This window comes from Camellia sinensis, chromosome 13 (genome assembly GCF_055761805.1).
Source record: "Camellia sinensis isolate YWXY chromosome 13, ASM5576180v1, whole genome shotgun sequence".
NCBI classification, from domain to species: Eukaryota; Viridiplantae; Streptophyta; class Magnoliopsida; order Ericales; family Theaceae; genus Camellia; species Camellia sinensis.
Genome location: NC_138973.1, coordinates 73,051,224 through 73,071,826, shown reverse-complemented (window position 1 = coordinate 73,071,826; position 20,603 = coordinate 73,051,224). Strand labels below are relative to the sequence as shown.

The following is a 20,603-nucleotide window of genomic DNA, read 5'->3' as shown; positions in this document are numbered from 1 at the left end:
GACATAGCTTATGCAGTCATTAAATTGAGTAGGTACACTAGTAATCTCAGAGAAGACCATTGGAAAACGATCATTTGGGTTCTTAGATATCTAAGATTTACCCGTGATCATGGTTTGAACTGTACTCAATATCCAGCAGTACTCGAAGGTTATTGTGATGCAAATTGGATATCGGAAACTAAAGATTTAAAATCCACTAGTGGATATGTCTTTACTCTAAGAGGCACTGCTGTTTCTTGGAAATCCACAAAACAAATATCCATTGCACGATCCACAATGGAATCTGAGTTCATTGCTTTAGACAAAGCAGAAGAAGAAGCAGAATAGCTTCGTCACTTCTTAGAAGACATTCCAATGTGGCCAAAACCTGTGCCAGCTATTTACATTCATTGTGATAGTCAATCTGCAATAGGCAGGGCACAGAATTATATGTATAATGGTAAGTCACGACACATTCGTCGTCGACATAATACCGTAAGGCAATTGCTCTCAAATGGAATAATCTCAATAGATTATATAAAATCTAAAGAGAATATTGTGGATCCGTTAACAAAAGCTTTGACAAAAGAGCAGGTGTATAGTTCATCGAAGGGGATGAGATTAAAGCCTATTACATAAGAGTCATCATAATGGTAACCCTACTTATATGACTGGAGATTCCAAGAACTAAGTTCACAAGGACAACTAAGTTATGTATGTCTCACCAGAAATCACCAAGGGATTAAAATTCCTTACCCATTCCTATGGTAAGAGTGATATCTGCAACATGTGTTGTTTGTAGGGGTATAAGGATAAGCTTTGCTTTTAATGATTACTTATATCTTGATTAAGGCATAAAATCAAGACGAGTATAAAGAGATACTCACAATAAGAATCACCTATATGAGTGTAGAACTGCGGCTGGTTCTATGAGAATGAAGAGGCTAAATTCTCTAGAAGCACTCATGAAAACCAAGAGCGTTCAAGGCCAAAATGAACACAACAGTGAGAACCACGATGTGTTAGAAGATATTTTGTGTGAAATCTATTGTCTTGGCTTACACAAACGGCTGAACAATTCAAGGCATCGCGTCCATTGGTTAGCTAGTAAGTCCGATAGGTTATCACTAAGGAAGGTTCAAGGCCGAAAGCTACCTATCCTGATGCAAGATATTTTCGATTTATACTCTTTTGACAAATTCTGCATATTGTTGCATTTCCGTTGTCATCAAATTCCATTCATGTGGAGGATTGTTAGAAATGGTTTGGAAATTCTAGGTAAAAACAAAAAAATTTCATAACTTTGGTCTATTGTTTAGGTGGGACCTGTATACCAAAATTGACGGGTCTAAGTGGTAACGCGTTCTATGTCGCGTTGTGAATCACGTGGCATATTTGGTTGCTTAAAACCATTATCGGTTGAATGGGAAATTGAAGCCAAAGTGTGCTCCATGGAAATGGAGTTTTGGTGGAAAATTCTTAAGGTTTGAAAAAATGGCTTGTCCCATATTGATTTGGTAGGAAGTTTTGAGTGGGTTTATAAGGCATGTGATTGGAACTTGGGGTGTGCCCTAAGGGGTATCCAAGTTTTGTAGAGAGAAAGGTTATGGGCAAAATGGGCTACACCCATTGGACCTAAAAATACCTACATGCGCGCGCGTGCCGCCGTCGCCTTTCCGGTCGGTCGGTCGGTCGGGCTGGGCTTGAGCACGGGTGCGTGGTGTGAGGTTGGGTTGGGCTTGTCCGGCCCAATACTAATCTTTTTGGGCCAAAAACATTTGAATTCAATTTTAGTTTTTGGTAAAATAAAATTTGTCCAATTTAAATTTCAATTTTTTGAATTCAAAATTGGGTCCGTTTTTCTCCCACCCGAACAGAATTGAATTTGTTTAAAATTCAGAAAACCCGGACAGATTTAAATATGGGCAAAACAATTTTATCTGTTTGAATTTTGAACCCAACAGATTTAAATCTGTTCATTCAAAACCAAACAGGTTTTATACTTGTTCAGAACATGTTTGCACCTATTTAATTCAAAACTAGCAGCCACTAATCCATCTATAAATAGGCAGCCTTCATTTGATGTTTCATTCACTATTTTCGTCCCAAATAATTCTGCTATTATTCTCTTTATATTGCTGCATTAGTTTTTTGTGAGAAAGAGTATATACACTTAGTGTGTTCGTTGTACGAATAAATTGTAGTGTTGCATTTATTCGTTGATTGATCATTTTATTCTGGGAGATAGATGTCCGTATTCTGAAAGTATCGTGGAGAGGACGAATCTGTCTTAAGGACACAGTGTCGAACACTGGACTTGATCAGAATATCATTCAAGAAATTAATCAAGTAAGTTGGTTATTTATTTTCTGTTTTATTTTATTTTATTTAAATCAGATTTTGATTTTGTTTCTGTAACAAAATAAAAATTTGTTTTTTATTTATTTTATTTTATTTTTCTAGTTTGATTTTTGTAATCAAACAAATTCTCTCATTTCCTTTATTTCTTATTTATTTTGTTTGTTGTTAACTACACAACATAATTTATTTTTCAAATACAGTGAAGATTGTCCAACAATATATATGTGCGGTGCTCAAGTGGTAAATGTATTCTTTACCAGACTTAAGATTTTAATTTAAAGACTCATCGTTTTCTTTTATACAGTTGTGTATTTTTAATAGAGAAAGTGAAATTAACTCTGAACAGTTAATTATTCATTCGACTTGATTCAATAAACTTAAAACTATATAAAAATATCAAATTACTTAAACTCAACTCAATAAAAACTAATTTGAGATTAATTCAAAAGAATTAATATGAACAAATTTTAAAATTCGTTAAAATTTTAAACTAAAATTTTGAGTCGTTTATCTTCTAATTATAAGAATAAAGATTGGTAGTTTGCATTGAGCTTGCCTGAATGGTCTGAATTTGTGCTTACCGGTCAACCAACCAGACAATTACTTAGACAATTGGTGCAACACTTGCCTACTGCGATTATCACCTTGTCGACTGTGGTTGTCGGCCTTCTTGCCAGATGCCGGTCGATAGGGAAGCTAAGGTAGCGTTTGGTAGAGTTTTGGATTTATGATTTGAGAATAAAGTTGTATTTTGAGTTTGTGAGTTTTGAAATTATGATTTGAGTGTGAAAAATTTTTGGTTATGAGTTTTGAAAAGAATTTTGAATTGAGTTTGAGATTTTTGATGTAGCATATGATATTTGATTCAAAAATTTACAACTCAAACACACAATCCAAAATTATATTCAAAGCTCATAAAATATTTTAAAAAATTATGAAAATATTTTTTATTTAAAATATAAAAAATAACGGGTGGTAATTGCAACAAAAAAAAAAAAAAAAACAAACAAATAATGTTCCGGTCAACTGGCCAGACGATCGAGTAGGCCAAATTTTAAAATTTAAAACTCTGCCTAAAATAGATTTTTAAAAATAAGTGTGATATTAATTTTTAAAAATTATATCCAAATACCTCACTCAAATATGAGTATGAAATCATGATTAAAACTCCATGCAAAGCCAGCCTAAAATTCAAGACATGCGGGCAAAATGAAATTCACGCTGCGTAGCAGCCTTCTAGTGACAATTAAAGATGTACATGGTCGGATTTTATCAGGATTAAGAGAGAATTTAACAGCAAATCGATCTTAAAAGAGCCTTGGTGAAAAAATTATTTGTTAGTTTCAGGACATCATGTGGGTAAACTTCTGACCAATAACAATCTATCATACCTTTTATATTCTTCAAACACCTAATGGCCTTGTTTGGAAAGTGACTATTTTAGTAGGCAATTTTAATTTTTAGCTATTTTAGTAGGCTAAAATTTTTGTGTTTGGGAAGATGATTGAATTTTTTTGTGGTTGGATGTGATGTTTGTGAGAGAAAAAGTGAAATGATTATGAGTTTGATGTGATATTTTGTCTTATTAGCTATTTTAGCCTATTTTGTCTTTTTGTGATTTTTAACCTAAACTAAACTATTTTTTTTCTTCCCAAACACCCCCATAAAATCGTGAATATCACTATTTTCATCAATCAAAACACACATAAAGCATCATGTGGTACACCAGTACCACCAAATAATTTCTCTCTCCCATGACTCGTTTGGTGGGACCCGTGGCGTTTCTTTACTCGCACTCAAAGCCCCAACCCGAAAAGTGACAAAGCAGTACAAGGCGGGAATACAGTTCCAAAATTTGTGTTATTTTGTGTGCTCAAAAATCACAAATAAAAACAGTTAAAAAAAAAATCATAGATAAAAAAATCAAAATTTGGAGTTTGTTTGAAATACACAGCCATATTTTTATCATATTATGGCCAAGTTTGGAATCCCTATATAATTTATTTTTTTATCTTTTTTTTATCACATCACTTCTCTATTTTTTTGCATATCTTTTCATAAAAAGACAAAAAATATATTTATTTAGATCATCCCAAACAATCCCGATATTTTTTTTTTAAATTATCAAAAAATATTTTCATTTAAATAATTCCAAACAAGTCATAAATTTTTAAAAAACACAAAAAAACAAAACCCCCCATGCCCACACCATTTCCATTTCCATTTTTCCGTAACCATATCATATGAAAATGGGCTGTCATCATCACAGCTTTCCCATATAAAATTTCGGATTTTTGTTTTCAAAAAACAGAGAAAACACTTTCAATACATAAGCATTGCGGTTAGGTGGATCGATCTGGAGCTCAAAGCCTCCCATTTTCTCTCGATCTGAAAACCTCCAACAGGGCTTTGGTTTCTCACGATCTCAAATCTCTCCGCACCCCCCACCAACAGGTTCGTCATTTCCAACCCACATTTCGTTTCTGCAGAAAAATCTAGGGTTTCTTGTGGATCTGTTTAGATTTCATTTACATGGATTTTGGTTTTGATGCCCTGAATTCGCAAATGTGCTATGTTTTTTCAAATTATACGTACCAATTTGCTTCCATTGAAAATTGGTGTGTTTATACTCAATAGGGTAGCTGAATTTTTGATTGTCTTTAAAGGGTTCACATTGTAATCTTTTTCAATGTTCATTTATTGTCTAGATTTTGAAGTGGTTTAAATGAGGGTGCTTTCTTAGCTGTTTAGGTAATTGGCATTAAGTTTCTATTCCCGTCGAGCTTTTTTATTATCTTTAATTTGCATAAAAAAGAGGCTTGCAAACTATAAGCAATGCGTGAGCTGGAAGTTCTATTTCTGCTCAATTAAGGAAATGATTCCAATTTCTCTTCCAAGTTTTCCATGCGGTTATCCTATGCCATGAATTTTCCTGCGAAATAGACATGCATTATAGATAGTGTTAGAAATGAGGCAGTGATATTGGGAATGTAGAGCACCATTAAAAATAAATAAAAAAACTCGTTCCGGTTTATGATATCAAACCCTGACAGTTTGATAAGCATGGAATTTAATTAACCGACCCCATACCAGGTTACCAACTACTTCTTGTTACCCATTCAGCTGCAATTAGGCCTAGGGGCAGAACCGGTAAGGGTTGAGGATAATACCCTGAAAAAAATAATAATACTACTAATAGTATATGTTTTGGATAACATTTGTCCCTTTAGGAAAAATTTTTGAGCACCCTATGCACTACTTGTCATCCCTTGAACTTTTTTTTACACACCTTTGTGCCACTTTTTTTTTTTATTTTCGAACACCATGACATCAGCTGTTGGTTTGAGCCCAATTAATCAAAGTTTTGAACGACTTTTTTATGCATAGTTGGTTCCATCCCCCCCCCCCCCCCCCCAAAAAAAAAAAAAAAAAAAAAAAGAAAAAAGAAGAAAAGTAGCTTGCATTCTCACTAACTTCCAAACCTGACTTTTTATTATTATTGTTTTTTTGTCTACGAAGTTAGCCCATTGTTCAAGAGTCTATGCTCTTCATTAGGAGGTTAGAATTCAATTTTGTCCACCAATGTGTCCTTTGTGTTTGTTTGAGGTCTGTCATGTTTGTTGTATATTAGTGGTTGTGTGTTGGACTTTTTTTTCCAAGTTTAGTATTTAGTTTGATGTAATTCTTATAATATTTGTAATTTATCTTCTATTGATTGACAAAAAATAATAAATAAATTTGTCTACCGTAACAAAAATTTATTGAGTACCACTGATTAGGCCTTACTTAAAAGTTGTTTTTCAGTGCCTAGAAGTATGTTTATTTCAACTTATCTTATAGCCATGGCATCAATTTGAATTAGGTTACTCTTCTTTAATAGTGCATTATGGAATGCATGGAATTGAAGCTTGCATGAAGCGTGGTCCTTCATTTGATTCTTCTTTATGCCATAAATTGCATGTCGCTTGAGGAGTTTGCTTTTTTTATTTCATTAGTTGTACGTTCTTAGCCCAAGAAGCCCATGTATGGATTATGATAATGCTAAAGTAATATCTATATATGCATACAATGGCGGACTCAGGGGGCAGTCACGGGCCATGATCCCCCCAAACTTCAGAAAAATATGATTAGTCATTGGCAAAATGTTTGGGTCTGCACTGCAAATATTTGTATATAAAAAGGAATCATATTTTTTAACACAATATGTTAGTATTCCGTCAATGCTCATTCTTAAATCAAGGTCTTGCTAAAAAAGAAAAAACTTAGAATAGGTATATGATATGCTTTTATTAATCATCCAGTTTTCTTATTTGAGTGATATATTAGATGAAAGGACGAACATAAATTTTGAGATATTTTGGCTCAAAAGGACTTTATCAAGACAGTACATAGCTTCTAGTCACTGGCTGCCAATTTTTATGTCAATTGAAAGCATAACCAAATCCCTATCTTGATTTTGGAATTGTAATCAAAATGCTTATTATGAGAGCACTATGCTTTATTAGTGAAACAGGTATTGTATTCATCATATCGGCTTTTATAATCAATATTTTGTTCTATTACAGTTTTGTTTATTTTCTTTTGCGGAGTCCATTATTTGACTGGTGATTTTTATTGGAATTATTTCTTTGTAGCACTGTGTCCTGTAATTGATTTGAGAGACTCAGTATCTATCAAGTTCTCCTGATGAATCCACATCTAGAAGTATATGCAAGTGAAAATGGGAAACCGAACAGTCTAAGTGAAGGTCATAATGGTGATGTTGCTGAAGAAACAGAAAATAAGTTTTATGAAGCATGCCAATTGAAGCAAGGATGTTATGCTGATCTTCCTGCAGCTAAGATTGCTGAACTGATGAAAGGGAATTTACGGGTAACTTCTTACGTTATTTTTTCTTATTGAGTGAATTTCATCTTACATAGGTTGTACATCTTATGTTATCACCCTTTTAATTTGATGCTGCTCTATAACTTTTTATCAAATGCTAACATGTTTTTTTAGCAATTTCTATATGCAGAACTCTTCAACTCAGTCGCTTTTCAAAGTTGTCAATAAGATTCTGGATGACAGCATTGAAAGAAAAAATGGAGATATACCTCATGTATGGCAATTGGAGGGTGCATGAATGCTATATCACTGGACAACACATATTTTCATATTGTCATTTTTTCCCCTTTCTTTGTTGGACCGAGTGTGCATATATTGAAATCTTAACTAGTGGTATGTTAATTTTCTCAGCGCATGGGATTTTTGTTGAAAAGAGTTGTTCAAGAGATTGAACAGCGGGTTTCGACCCAGGCAGAAAGTTTCAAAAAGGTAAAAGGAATTAGGAAATTATTTTATTTGGAGTATGATTTTGTTTACTGCTTCTGAATATTTTTGCAAGGTGCCCGCAGCAAAATAATCTTTACAAGGTTCTTGGAGAGAAGTATCAGTCAAGAATGAGAATACTTGAAACCCTTGCAACTGGAACATCCGAGGAAAATGAGGTACTCGGATGAATATTTGTGGATATTCATTTCTCACCTAAGCTTTTACTGCTGCTTTTTATTTACTAATTTAATTTTGAATATTTGGTATTATTTTTTGTAGGTTGTTATGAATCAGCTTCAGAAGATAAAGGTGCAATTCTTATGTCTGAGCCCAATATTTTATTAATGAATAATGAAGCATGTTTCTTCTTGTTGATTCTTAATTTTGGGTTGGTCCTTGGTCTGTTTTCTAGTAATGCAACCTGCATTGCTCATTTACTCTTATAATCTTATTGCACACACTTTTAGTAAATACTTTAAAGTAGTTCATTTTATTTGGCTTATTGAGGAGATTGCTAATTTTTATTGAGGGACTCTTTCCAATATCAATGAGTCTACAAATGGGGTCTGAACCAATCTGTTGAATTAAAGGTGGTTCACACATACATGTTTAGTGACGTGCTTGAATTTCTCTTGCATTATTCCTTATTATTGGTTTATTTTTTGATTAACAACAAAAAAGACATTTTATTAAAAAAGAGAAATGCAAGATGACAAGGAGTCTACCCAAAGAAAAGAAAAAGCAAATCAAAGTCTCAAACTACAAATCATACAACCCTCCAATCTCTAGAAATCAGAAAAATGGAACCCCTTTGATATTATTGGTGTCATGTGATTATACCTAGTTTTGTCCTATTTTTGTTCTAAGGGAACTGTTAATGCTAGGTTCTATTCGTTTTGGGTTTAGAATGAATAAAAGTTCAAAGGTCCCATTTATAGGGTTAGCACAAACATGAGAGTGGTGCCCAATGTTAAAATCAATCAAAGGATATCCACAAAAATCATCCAAGGACATAAAAGATCGTAATGGATTCTCCAAGGTGAAACTGCCAGTCAATTGAAAATTTCAACAAATTGAAATTAATGCTTAATATAAATTTGATGTATGCAAGTGTTAAGCAAGTTAATAACATAAGTAAAACATCCACAAATTGAATACATTTTTATGTGGAAACCCTGTCAAGGGGAAAAACCATGGTCACCTTGCTGGTCAAGATAATCCACTATATCAAAGAGTAAGATAGTCCACTATATCAACTGGTTGGATCTTCTGCACCATTAAAGCGAGGGAAGATAATCCACTATATCAAAGAGTAAGATAGTCCACTATATCAACTGGTGGGATCTTCTGCACCATTAAAGCGAGGGAAGTCTGACTTCACAAGCTTAGGTGTGTATGAGTTACCGGAGTTTGTGTGTTGGTGCCCACCATTGCCATTATTTCGCCCTCCATGAAATTGAATGGAAGCCTGCGAACAATCTTCTTTGCTGTCCTGAGTAGATTGAACTACTGTTTATTCTACACAAACAACAAGCTTATTAAACATTTCTTCCATTTGATTCTTGATATCAAGCTGAATGGTGGAAAACATCTCCATATCTTCCTCCATCAATTCCACTCATTGGTCCATCCCAGTGCTCTGATACCACTTTGGTATAGGTGGGCCACCTTTTGTTTTATATTTTTTGAATTCTTCAAGAAATTCTAGAGAAAACAGAGAAATTGTGTTGAATCGAGGTAATCTGGGCCTCTGATTGACACAACTATTTAAACACTCTGCCTCCATTATAGATGCTTTGTTTTATTTATACACATCAGTTTACACTCGAATGCTAATGGATAAGATCTAAGCAACCAACTTCACTCAAAAGACCATATATGTAGGACCTAACCCATAAAAATAGAACAACCAAACTAATTACTAGAAAATAGAAAAAGACAGAGCTAACAAAAAGGCGGCACGTAACAATTTTTTGCTCTGTTTTTCCTTGCTTGGGATTTCCAAGCATTTGACAACTCAAGGAACAAACTAAAACAAATTACATTGAACAAATTAAACAAAGTTTTGTCCACAGAAATATGGCAACAGAAATGCAATTAGCAGGACCATGTGGTCCCTCTACCCTCTTAAGTTCCTCAAAGTCTATTATGCCCTGACAGTCAAATATCTACCTTCAGAATAAATTGATAGTTGATATGTGTTCTGAGGGATATGATAAATTAACTAGTCATCCCTATTGATTTGGCACTATGCTGAGCCTCCATGTTTCTCCAAGTCCAAGATATGCATTGATTTGTTGACTAGTTTGTAAGACTTATTTTAGGTTTCATTTCCTTGGCATGATATTTGTCTTAAAGCTGTCCATTAATATGGCCAAAGAGGGAAGAAAGAAAGAAAACAGACCCTTGCAGTTAATCGTGATTTACTAGCACTTTTCTTGTTTCTAGAATTTTAAACAACCACTTCGCAATTTACTTGTTTTCAGACATCATAAATATGCATGCCAACACCTGTTGCATTAATCCTATAATTCGTGAGCAACTCTGATGTTACCATAAGCTGCTGGCTTTTGGTTTCTATATTCTGTTTGTTATTTTTCTAGGCAGGTAATTCTTGTAATTGTTACCGCTCAATAGATAAATGTTTCAGTAAAAAATGTTCCTGTTAGTTTCATGTGAGATACTCATTGTATTGCAGCTAATATTTGTTTACTTGCTTGGTGCAGATTGAGAAGACTGAAATTGAGGAAAATAAAAAACTTGAAGAGCAAGATGTAATTCAACTAGTTCAAGAGAAAGATCGTAGTGAAATTCAGATTTCTGCACTCAAACAAGAACTGGAATTGGCCAAAATGACCTATGAAAAGCACTGCTTGCAGCTTGAAACAGATGCTAAAGAAACTGAAGTGGAGTTGGAGAAGAAGTTAATGGAACTTGAATACCTTCTGAGTGATTCAAGGAATAAGGTCAAAGAACTTGAGACATTTTCTGAGTCTAAATCACTAAGATGGAAAAAGAAAGAACTCAGCTACAAGTGCTTTCTCGATTCTCAGTTTGGATCGCTTCAGGTTTGCATCAGCTGTCACTTCTGTAACTCAATACTGCCTTTTGTATAGTTTGTGACATGACGTTATTAAACTGCTCAGGAACTAAGGGTGGCTTCTGAATCCATAAAGCAAGAAGTTTCGAAGACACAAAAGGTTTACTCTGAAGAATTTTATCACTTAGGTAGAGTGATGGTCTAAAATTTGTTTTGTCTACCACTAAGCTTGTGCATTCATGATGGACATGGCATTTCCTTGTGATTTAAACCTTTCTTCGTGGACAGGGGTGAAGCTTAAAGGACTTGTAGATGCTGCTGAGAATTACCATACAGTCCTTGCAGAAAATAGGAAGTTGTACAATGAGGTTCAGGATTTGAAAGGTACAATGCTGAGCATCACAAATCTTGGTTGTTCATACAGCATTTATTTTAACTCATTTATTTGTTTCTTATTTGGTAGGAAATATTAGAGTTTATTGCCGAATAAGGCCATTCCTTCCTGGACAAAGTAAAAAGCATACGACTATAGAATATATTGGTGAGAACGGGGAATTGGTTGTTGCAAATCCCTTGAAACAAGGGAAAGACAGTCATCGGTTGTTCAAATTTAACAAGGTGTTTGGTCCAGCAGCTACTCAAGGTTTTGATTTTTACCTTTAATATATGTAGTTTGGTGTTATTTATTTATCTTTATTTCCTACATTTTTGGTATACAATTTTAACTCACTATTCTTATATTTACATTGGCAGAGGAGGTATTTTTAGACACTCAACCATTAATTCGATCTGTCCTTGATGGATATAATGTTTGCATCTTTGCCTATGGTCAAACTGGTTCTGGAAAAACTTATACAATGGTATGAGCCATTCTCAATGGTTTATGGTGACAAATATGTTGTTTATTCATAATTGTACCTCACACTTTAATTGTGTTTCTCCCAGACTGGCCCTAATATATCATCTAGAGAGGATTGGGGGGTCAACTATCGAGCTTTGAATGATCTTTTCCATCTCTCTCAGAGTAGAAAAAACTCCATCACATATGAAGTTTGTGTTCAAATGGTGGAGATATATAATGAACAAGTGCGCGATTTACTCTCCAGTGACACTTCTCAGAAGAGATATCCTTCCCTTCACATTTGGGATTTTAGCTATATGTCTTGACTAATTTCCACTTTTAATTTACTATAGTATATTTATTAGAAGAAATATTTTTTTGGGAGCTTTCCTTTGTTCTTCTCTTTCTCCCCGTTTCTCTTCGTCTTTTAAAATACTGGAATTTTCATGAAATTATTTTTATGATGCTGCTTTTTTTTTTTTTAAAGTTGCGATGCTGTTGTTGTCATCTACTCATTTGGTTTAATGTAAATATTATTATTGTCCTCCTTTGTTTTGGCATTAAAAAACTTTTGTTTCCTTTGACTTGCACACACTTGGGATCTGGAATACTGCCCTACCAAATGGGTTTGCTGTCCCTGATGCTAGCATCCATCCTGTTAAGTCAACTGCAGATGTCTTGGATTTGATGAATATTGGGTTAATGAATAGGGCTGTAGGTGCGACTGCCCTAAATGAAAGAAGCAGCCGGTCCCACAGGTTTCTGGCTGATAATATTTTGTTGTTTCCTATTCTATATACAGCTTTGTAGCTGTGCCTAATTTTCATTGATATCATATGTTTCAGTATCGTCACTGTTCATGTCCGTGGCACCGATTTGGAGAGTGATGCTGTTTTGCGTGGTAGTCTACATTTGGTAGATCTTGCTGGCAGTGAAAGAGTAGACCGTTCCGAAGCAACAGGGGACAGGCTACGGGAAGCTCAACATATAAACAAATCACTATCGGCTTTGGGCGATGTGATATTTGCTCTTGCACAAAAAAACTCTCATGTTCCATACAGAAATAGCAAACTAACTCAAGTTCTTCAAAGCTCTCTGGGTATATCTACAAATTTCCCCATTTTAATACTGACTATTTTATGGTTTGCTTAGGCATTTTAAGTTTAAAACCATTTTTTCTTTCATGGATTTGCTTAATCCTTCATCTTTTCTGTGGTGGGTTTACATTATAGGTGGTCAAGCAAAGACCCTCATGTTTGTACAGCTCAATCCTGATGTTGAGTCCTATTTTGAAAGTGTAAGTACCTTGAAGTTTGCTGAGAGAGTGTCTGGTGTTGAGTTAGGTGCTGCACGAAGCAACAAAGAGGGAAGAGGTGTCAGAGAACTTATGGAACAGGTCCTTATTCTTTTTTAATTTTCATGAATGTTACTTATATAAGAGGTTTTGTAGGGATTTTGTAATAACCTGAAGTTTTGAATCAAGACTCCTGTTTTCTGCAAATACAGAAATGTGGGAAAATTGGGCAACAGTTTGACTGAACATTTAGAAAAAAATAAAAATAAAAAAAAAAAATCCTCCACTAAACATTTAGGAAAAAACTTCCTGTCACCAACCAAGTTCATTTTTCTATCTTTTCTAATGCTTCACATGCAGTGTCTTCCCTCCATGTTGTTTATAATCCAAATGTATTGTCTCAAGTTACCTAACCGAAGGAAGTGATGAAGTGTTAAAAGCGCATCAGATTGAAATGTGCAAGCCAATAAAAAAATGACTAGGAGAGAGAGAGGCCTATATGTGGTTTTTAACTTTTGCTTGTAGAAGGATAATGTCTGTGGCAAGCGCACAGTGAACAAGATTATGAATGTGGGATCATCTGTACATTGCGCAATGGTTTGAGACGTGTTGCGGTTATCATTGATGACCACATGTTCGGAATACAGAATAGTAAAGAAGTATGGACACAGACATGTGACACGATAGACATGCTGACACATACACGTAGGGAACATATGCAAAATATGAAAAATTATATATTTATTATATATAATAAAATGAACATTTAATTCAAAAGTTATAATTTTTGAAGTCTAAAAGAGGACAATATGTATAAATATACTTTTTTTTTCTTTTATGATTTTTTCATTAGATTCCAAGTTATTTTATTCAAATTATAATGTGTTTCATGTGTGTCTAAGCAATAGACACGTGTTTCCCAAGTGTCCGAAGCGTGCTGTGTCTAGAAAAATTTTAAAATAGGATGTATGTCAAACAGGTGTCAGGTAGTGTCCAGCGGCTGTTCATTTGACACAACATGCCACCTGAGAAGTGTCCGTCTTTCTTAACAGAACAGTATGAATGTGGGGTTTTGAAGTACAGAACCTACATCCATGCAATTTGGCATGAAGATCCTTGACTACTTTCCTCCGCAACAATATTTCACTGTATTTGTTAATTTTTAGGGATCCCAAAACCAGCTTTCACGCATTCCTCCCTATGGATGTCTCATCTGCCTTGTCAGTTGTATGCAACAATTAGCAGAATCTTAAAAGAATAGATCTAGGTGCATGTATTTTGACATACCAGAATTTTGCTTGGGGATGGCTTTTGCAACATGATAGTGGCAGAGATTTAAGTACACTGGTGTACTTTTTGGCGTTTCTGCTGAAACTGAAAGTGAAGGGCCAATTAGCACTGACACAGACATGACACGCGACACGACGCTAACATGCGGACATGTCAATTTTAAAAAAAATGCAGGACAAGACACTTTTGGGACATGTTAAACATGTATATTTTTATAAATTTATTATTTTGTCAAATATATGAATAGTTTATTCAAAGATAATGAAAAAATATAACACTAATTGAAGTTAGAAAATCATATATTCCATCACTAAAACATTAATATATCAATCACGTAACAATTGCAATAAAGAAAATGCAAAACAATTGTGAATATAGAAGTACAAATGATGTATTCATCTTATTAATGTTACAAAATATATTTAGAGTAAGTTGCATTTTGAGGAATACAATACATTGTTACTATGAAGAAATTCATCACATAGGTCATGCTCAGAGGGTTCAAGAAGTATCACCGAAGTGTCTATAAAGTGTCCGATATTATGAATTTATATTTTTAATTAGGACATATTGAAGAATTTTCGGGCACACTTTTTAGGAGTGTCAGAAGAGTGTTGTGTCCGACACGAGACGCTTTCTCCATATAAATGTTTGTGCTTCTTAGGTGAAGGGTTTTCCTTTATAATGTTGTAGGAAGACATAAATTAAGTGTGGACTTAAGTGCTGAGGTCGTCTCTGTTAGACGAGTAATAATGATTAAAGGAGCATGGGCTAAAACCCAAGGGAAGTGGGTCAATTAGAGGGTCGAGCCTCGTCCGACCTGCCAAAGGTCCGAACAAGCTCCATGCAGAAAAATGGCTAACTCAAATTGCAGGGACAACACTTGCAGTGGCCAAGTGGCTGAGGCATTTTGTCAACGCCGCCATCTCAAGTATCGTCAGTGTCGCCATCTAAACTTGCTGAGGGAAATACTAGCCACAGCAATCACAGTCACCGTAACTAACTCGCAGAGGCAACACTTGCAGCGGTAAAGTTGCAGAGGTAGCGCCGACATCCCAAGTAATGCCGGTGCCGTCATCCCAAATATTGTGGCCCCACCATTCGAACTTGCTGAGGGAAACAGAAACTGTAGCAACTATAACTGCCGCAACTAATTTGCAGAGGGAAAACTCTACAAGGGTGACAACAACCTTCAAAAAAAGTTTTCCCTCCACAAGTAGAGGCTAATGTTTGGCGTTGATAGCAGGCCCTAAGGTATTACTATTCTAGGGCTGATAGCAGGCCCCAAAACATTATTAGCTCGGCGCTGGTAGTAGACCCTGAAGCTCAATAACTTGGTGCTGATAGCAGGCCCCAATGCTTACTGATTGGAGCTGATAGCATGCCCAAAAATATCAGTGTATTGCAACGACCCCACGAAGATGGGAGTAGGGTAGTCCGAAAGTAAGGGACTCTCTTTCCATTATCCAGGTCATGGACCTGCCTTGGTTGCATAGGCAGGACCAAGGAAGCCCCCTTGGGCTTGGTACTTAGGCACTATACGGCTGATAGCAGGCTTAGTTGTGGGATTCGTCCTGGGAAGCTGGAAAGTTTGTGGTTAAGTGGTTAAGGGTGGAGGCGTCGCTGAGGTGAACACGAACATGGCTAATGGTAGGCTGTGAAGTCCTGAGAATATGCATGTCTTGGCTAAACCAAACTGAGAAGGCAAGTGCAACGACAAACACTACCGCCGCAAGTGCACTTGCTGAGGTTCAAATTAAGAAGGTAAGTTCAGCGGCAAACAGTATCTCTGCAAGTGCACTTACTGAGGTTCAAAAAGGTAGTTGCGGAGGCACTTGTGCCAAACAGATAGTACATAGTCTATGAAGTACGGGTACGAGTACCAGTATTGGTACGGGAACATCGATACGTTAAAATTCAAAAAAAGTAGGGTACGGGTACAACGTGGTATGCTTGTAAAAAAATATTTGTTTTTAATTTAGAGTAATGCAAAAATTAATTAAATGGTTTAATTTGTTAAGATCCAACTTGCAATTAGCATTTAATGTCAAAAGTAAAGGTATAAATCAAAATCAAATGTCAATATATTAAATAACGTACAAACCAAAGTTTAATTTTAAAAACATGCTAAGCATACCTAAAAATAAAAAAGAAGTCTAGGGAAAGAAGTTTTATCTCTGTAATAGAAGAAAATATTGTTTCAACTGAGGTACAGTACGGCTTGGGTATCTAGTAGGTACATCTGGGTACAACAAAAATTAAGAAGAAAAATTTGGATATGTGTTTCGTGTACCCAATACGTATGGAGAAGTACCATACGAGGTACCATACATTGGTAAGTATCTGGTACGGGTACGGCATGTTTTTTGAAGTACCCGTGTTTCATAGTACATAGTACATGCAAAAGGACATATGAAACCTTCAGCTAGTGGTCCAAGGCAGAATATGCCATGTGATTCTTAGGGACACTTGTCCTCACCTTATTTGGCTACTTGATATCCTTTGGTACCAAGGACATGCTTATAAATAGGACCCATTTTAAAGGTCCAAGAGGAGGATTTTCTTGAGATTTGGGGAGGTGTTGCCCATTTGTGCATTGCCATGCTTTTCTCCTTAAACCACTTCCTCCACCCTCACCCAACTACTCATTGTCCAGCCAACCTAAATTTGTTGGACCATTGATACAATTTTGCCTCTCTAATCACTCTCTTAATCACTGTTCACTCCGAACCCCCTTGCAAATGTTAATGTTGGTGGATGATTGTAAAAGATGCTTAAGATTCGGAATTGTATGAAGATTTTCTACTGATGACAGAGCTGATTATGTTGAATTAACTTCGCATTATCATTGTGACAATTACTGTGCCTTGGTAACCTAACCATCAATATGCCACTTTATGTACATTATTTGACTTCTTTTACAATCTGTGTTTGCTTTGTGTTTCTTGTAAGAATTTGAGGCAAAATGCCTCATGCCCTACTATTTGATGCTTGCTTGCCTTCACTTGTTTATATCTGGAATGGCATTATAATCTATCTGATTGCAAACTCAAGAATGCATGCTAAAATCTCTTGGGTGGCCAATTTTATTTTATTTAAAACTTGATTTCATTCTACTGTCTCATATATGTTTTTTGGTTGATCTTGTAGGTGGCTTCCCTAAAGGACACAATTGCGAAGAAAGATGAAGAAATTGGAAGGTTGCGGCTGCTTAAAACCAGTGTAAATGGTGAGAGACATGGTATGAGCTCACCAAGGTATGGGTCTTCGTCTCCAAGAAGACATTCTGTAGGACCTCCACGTCCAGGACAAACACTGCCAGGGGGGAAAAGCTCAGGACTTACTGACAAAGCAGTTTCTGATTTGGACAATAATAATAGCTCAGAGTACAGTGATAAGCATTCTGAAGCAGGTTCTCATCAGTCAATGGATGACTTTAGGCACCATAAGGAATTTTTTCAACAATCAAGACTTGCCGTAGCAAATGGACGTCAAAATATTACTGGAAACATTGAATCAAGGCTTGCTTTAGTAGATGGAAGCCAAAATACTACAGAAGACATTGAGCTTCTGGGATTTGGGGATGCAGATGCTGGGGAGAGATTAAGCGACATATCTGATGGTGAACTTTCAATGGGCACAGAAACTGATGGTTCAATGTGTAGTATTGTGGAGTTTACTCTTTTCCCTGAAACTATGAAAACTCAAGCAAATAGCACAGAAAAGTGAGTGTTTTCATTCCTTAAAAAGTGTTTTGAGTGCTGCCGAAATTTTTTATGTGGGTAAAAATAAAGTATTTTGACATTCTAGATTCTCACATTTTTTTTTTTGTTGATCAGCAACAAATTAAAATAGAGAAAACAGGAGACAACAATACAAGGAGGACAATACGTCCTCAAAAGTGAAAAGCAAAAAAAGAAAAACTAGACCCACATGACCTTCCAATAACTAGAAATTAACAAAAGCAGGATTCCCCTAAATGGGGGAGCAACTAAAGCCCAAAAAGATGCCAAAAAACTGACTTTCTCCCACATCGAATGGACTTCGATATTTTGTCCTCAAAGATTCTCTAATTTCTTTCCAACCATATGACCCAGAATAGAGCAAAAACTGCACAAAGCCCCAACACCTTTGCTTTTTTGTTACAGCCCAGAAATCGAAAATCAATAGAAAGCATTGAACTACATGATTCGGGTGCCACCCAAGCAAGGCCTCCCCACGAAAATCAATAGATTCTCACATGTTTTTCTCTGCCTTTATAATTTTCAGTTTTTTAGAATGTCATCTGTTGTGGACACTAAATATTTCTTTCGTCTCCAAACTCCAGTAATGCACTGTAGACGAAAATTATACTCCCATAAAATAGTTAAATTCTTTTCATTTGTTTTGGTATGTGCTATGTTGCCATATTGGAACTACCACAGGACATTTTTTGCCTGTTATTTTCTTTTACTCATGGTTGCTGTAATTTAGCTTTGATCAGTTCCTGAATATGCATTAGTTCTCAGATAATTTTATATTTTCTCACTGGACTATGAGACTCAAGCTGTATGTGATAACTCTAGGAACTTTATTGAAGACTAAGTGCATTACACCTGACATTTCTGTTAATTGTGCATCTTTACTGTATCTATATTTTGGCGGAAGTGTGGGAAATGATATAATATCTCATCTAATTTAACAACCTACAATTAGAAAGAAGCATGTATCACATTGTTTTTGAGTTGCAGTACATATTGGTTAATGTATGAGGAAAATGGATTCATTTTGTCATTCTATATTTGCTTCCGTATTATTTGGTGTGATGAACTGCTGATGTGCCTGCATGTTGTTTTCTTTTAGAGGATCATCTTCCCAGCAATTAAATTTTTTGCAAGGATAGAGTACTGAAGAATTGCAAAGAAACTGAAATTGCTATGAATATTGAATATCCCACTGTTATGTAGAGAGCTTGTACCCGAAATGAGTCTTCATGTGCATTTTATTCTGTTGTTTGATTTGACTTTATTTTTTAGGAGTCTTATCTTATTATTTGTTAACGCTGAGGGCTGATTAACCATTGATATCTATTAGTCGGTGTAGGGTTAGCAGTTCACCAGTAAAAGGCATGGTTTGCTTTATTGATGATACTTTTGTCCAACCCAACACCACAAAAGAAAAAAGAAAAAAGAAAAAAAGAAAAAAGAAATCATAATTCTTATTATGTTGCCTTTCTCTCCTTCCAGTGCCAGTTTGAGGTATTCAAGTATCTGTATATGCACATCCTCTATGTTCTGAAATAGGTTTTCTTCAGCAACCAGCATCCTTGTTTTTGTTGTATTTTGGTATATCTAGGAGATTCACACATTTATGTTTTGATCTCTGCATTAGTTGGTTTGTTTGCAGTTGGGAACATCAGAATCCTCACTTGGCTTCACAACATGATTAGACAAATCTAATTCTGCTTCTATTATTGGTTTATTGCAGGCCCGGTGTGCCATCTAAACTTCCTAGACCTCTACAAAGACAGGTGCAAAAAGCAACTTCGCGGTTGTCATTGATGAGGGGCTCCTCAAAAGCTTCATCAAGTATGTAAAACTACTATTTTTTCTTTAATGAAAAACCTGCCATGCATGAGATGTATGTCTTATTTTTTATGCTTTGTTTTTCAACTTGGAATGCCTTTTGGTCATATTTTGTCTGTTTTTCTTTTTGGGTAGAATCTGATATGAAATATCACTAAAGACTTTTTTTTCCGCTGTGATCCTCAATTGAAGCCCCTTCTATCTATTTATTTCTTCCTGAAAATAATATCAAAAAATCATTTCAGTAGTGATCAATTATTTTCCATATCTTGTAAAATGTAAACCGTGGTGATTAAATAAAAAACTAATAATTGCTGATCTCTGTGCTTAGTTTTATTGAAAATATAGGTCCCATCTGTTATATAGGAGAATGAGGGAACAACTTCCTAATAACTAAACTAGCAGCCAGTAATGTTATACTCCAGTATATTAACCATGCATAATATTTATTTCCTTTGCCTCAGGTTCTAAGAAAACAAGTGTTGGCGGTTTTTCTTCAACCAAGTCCACAAAACGATGGCAGTAAATTAGAAGGGCTACTTTGGGTGGCAGAAGGACTATTGCAAACCTTCCTGCTTGTAAAGTCTGCTGACATTCCTTCACTTTTAGCCTATTAACAGGCTTCCATTACTGGAAATTCTTGTACTGGAAGAGCTTATTTGTAAACTTTACTTTGTAATGTATACAACCATTCATCATATAGGATGAGATTCACTATCATGTCCATCTTTGTATCTTTAGGTTGTTGGTGCTTAGCATGTTGACGTGGTATTCGTAATTATGAGATGTGTGAAGCCGATTTGATCCTTCTTGACAAGATTGGTCCCGTTTACTTCTGTTTTTGGCGTTTCATTGATTAGTTGCACCATGTGCATATGCCACGATATTGCTTGATAACTGAATAGTTTTTGTGATTGCTGG

The 20,603-nt window shown here is 35.4% G+C and overlaps 1 protein-coding gene across 1 annotated transcript; it reads left to right on the top strand.

The window, feature by feature from the left end:
* Positions 1-4,539: 4,539 nt before the first annotated feature.
* On the top strand, positions 4,540-20,499 carry LOC114321861 (kinesin-like protein KIN-14J). Its single transcript, XM_082902521.1, has 18 exons — positions 4,540-4,794; positions 6,975-7,212; positions 7,358-7,441; positions 7,579-7,656; positions 7,737-7,829; positions 7,933-7,962; positions 10,380-10,721; positions 10,800-10,881; positions 10,982-11,077; positions 11,157-11,336; positions 11,447-11,553; positions 11,639-11,818; positions 12,129-12,292; positions 12,380-12,633; positions 12,767-12,930; positions 17,269-17,843; positions 19,585-19,685; positions 20,147-20,499. The coding sequence occupies exons 2-18, from the start codon at positions 7,027-7,029 to the stop codon at positions 20,206-20,208; spliced, it is 2,778 nt and encodes a 925-aa protein (XP_082758647.1). The 5' UTR covers positions 4,540-4,794; positions 6,975-7,026; the 3' UTR covers positions 20,209-20,499.
* Positions 20,500-20,603: the final 104 nt, after the last annotated feature.

Coding starts and splice junctions, on each gene's coding strand:
- LOC114321861 (XM_082902521.1), top strand. CDS start 7,027: ATGAATCCACATCTAGAAGTATATGCAAGTGAAAATGGGAAACCGAAC. Junction 7,963..10,379: donor ATCAGCTTCAGAAGATAAAG/GTGCAATTCTTA, acceptor TGCTTGGTGCAG/ATTGAGAAGACTGAAATTGA. Junction 11,554..11,638: donor CTGGAAAAACTTATACAATG/GTATGAGCCATT, acceptor TGTTTCTCCCAG/ACTGGCCCTAATATATCATC.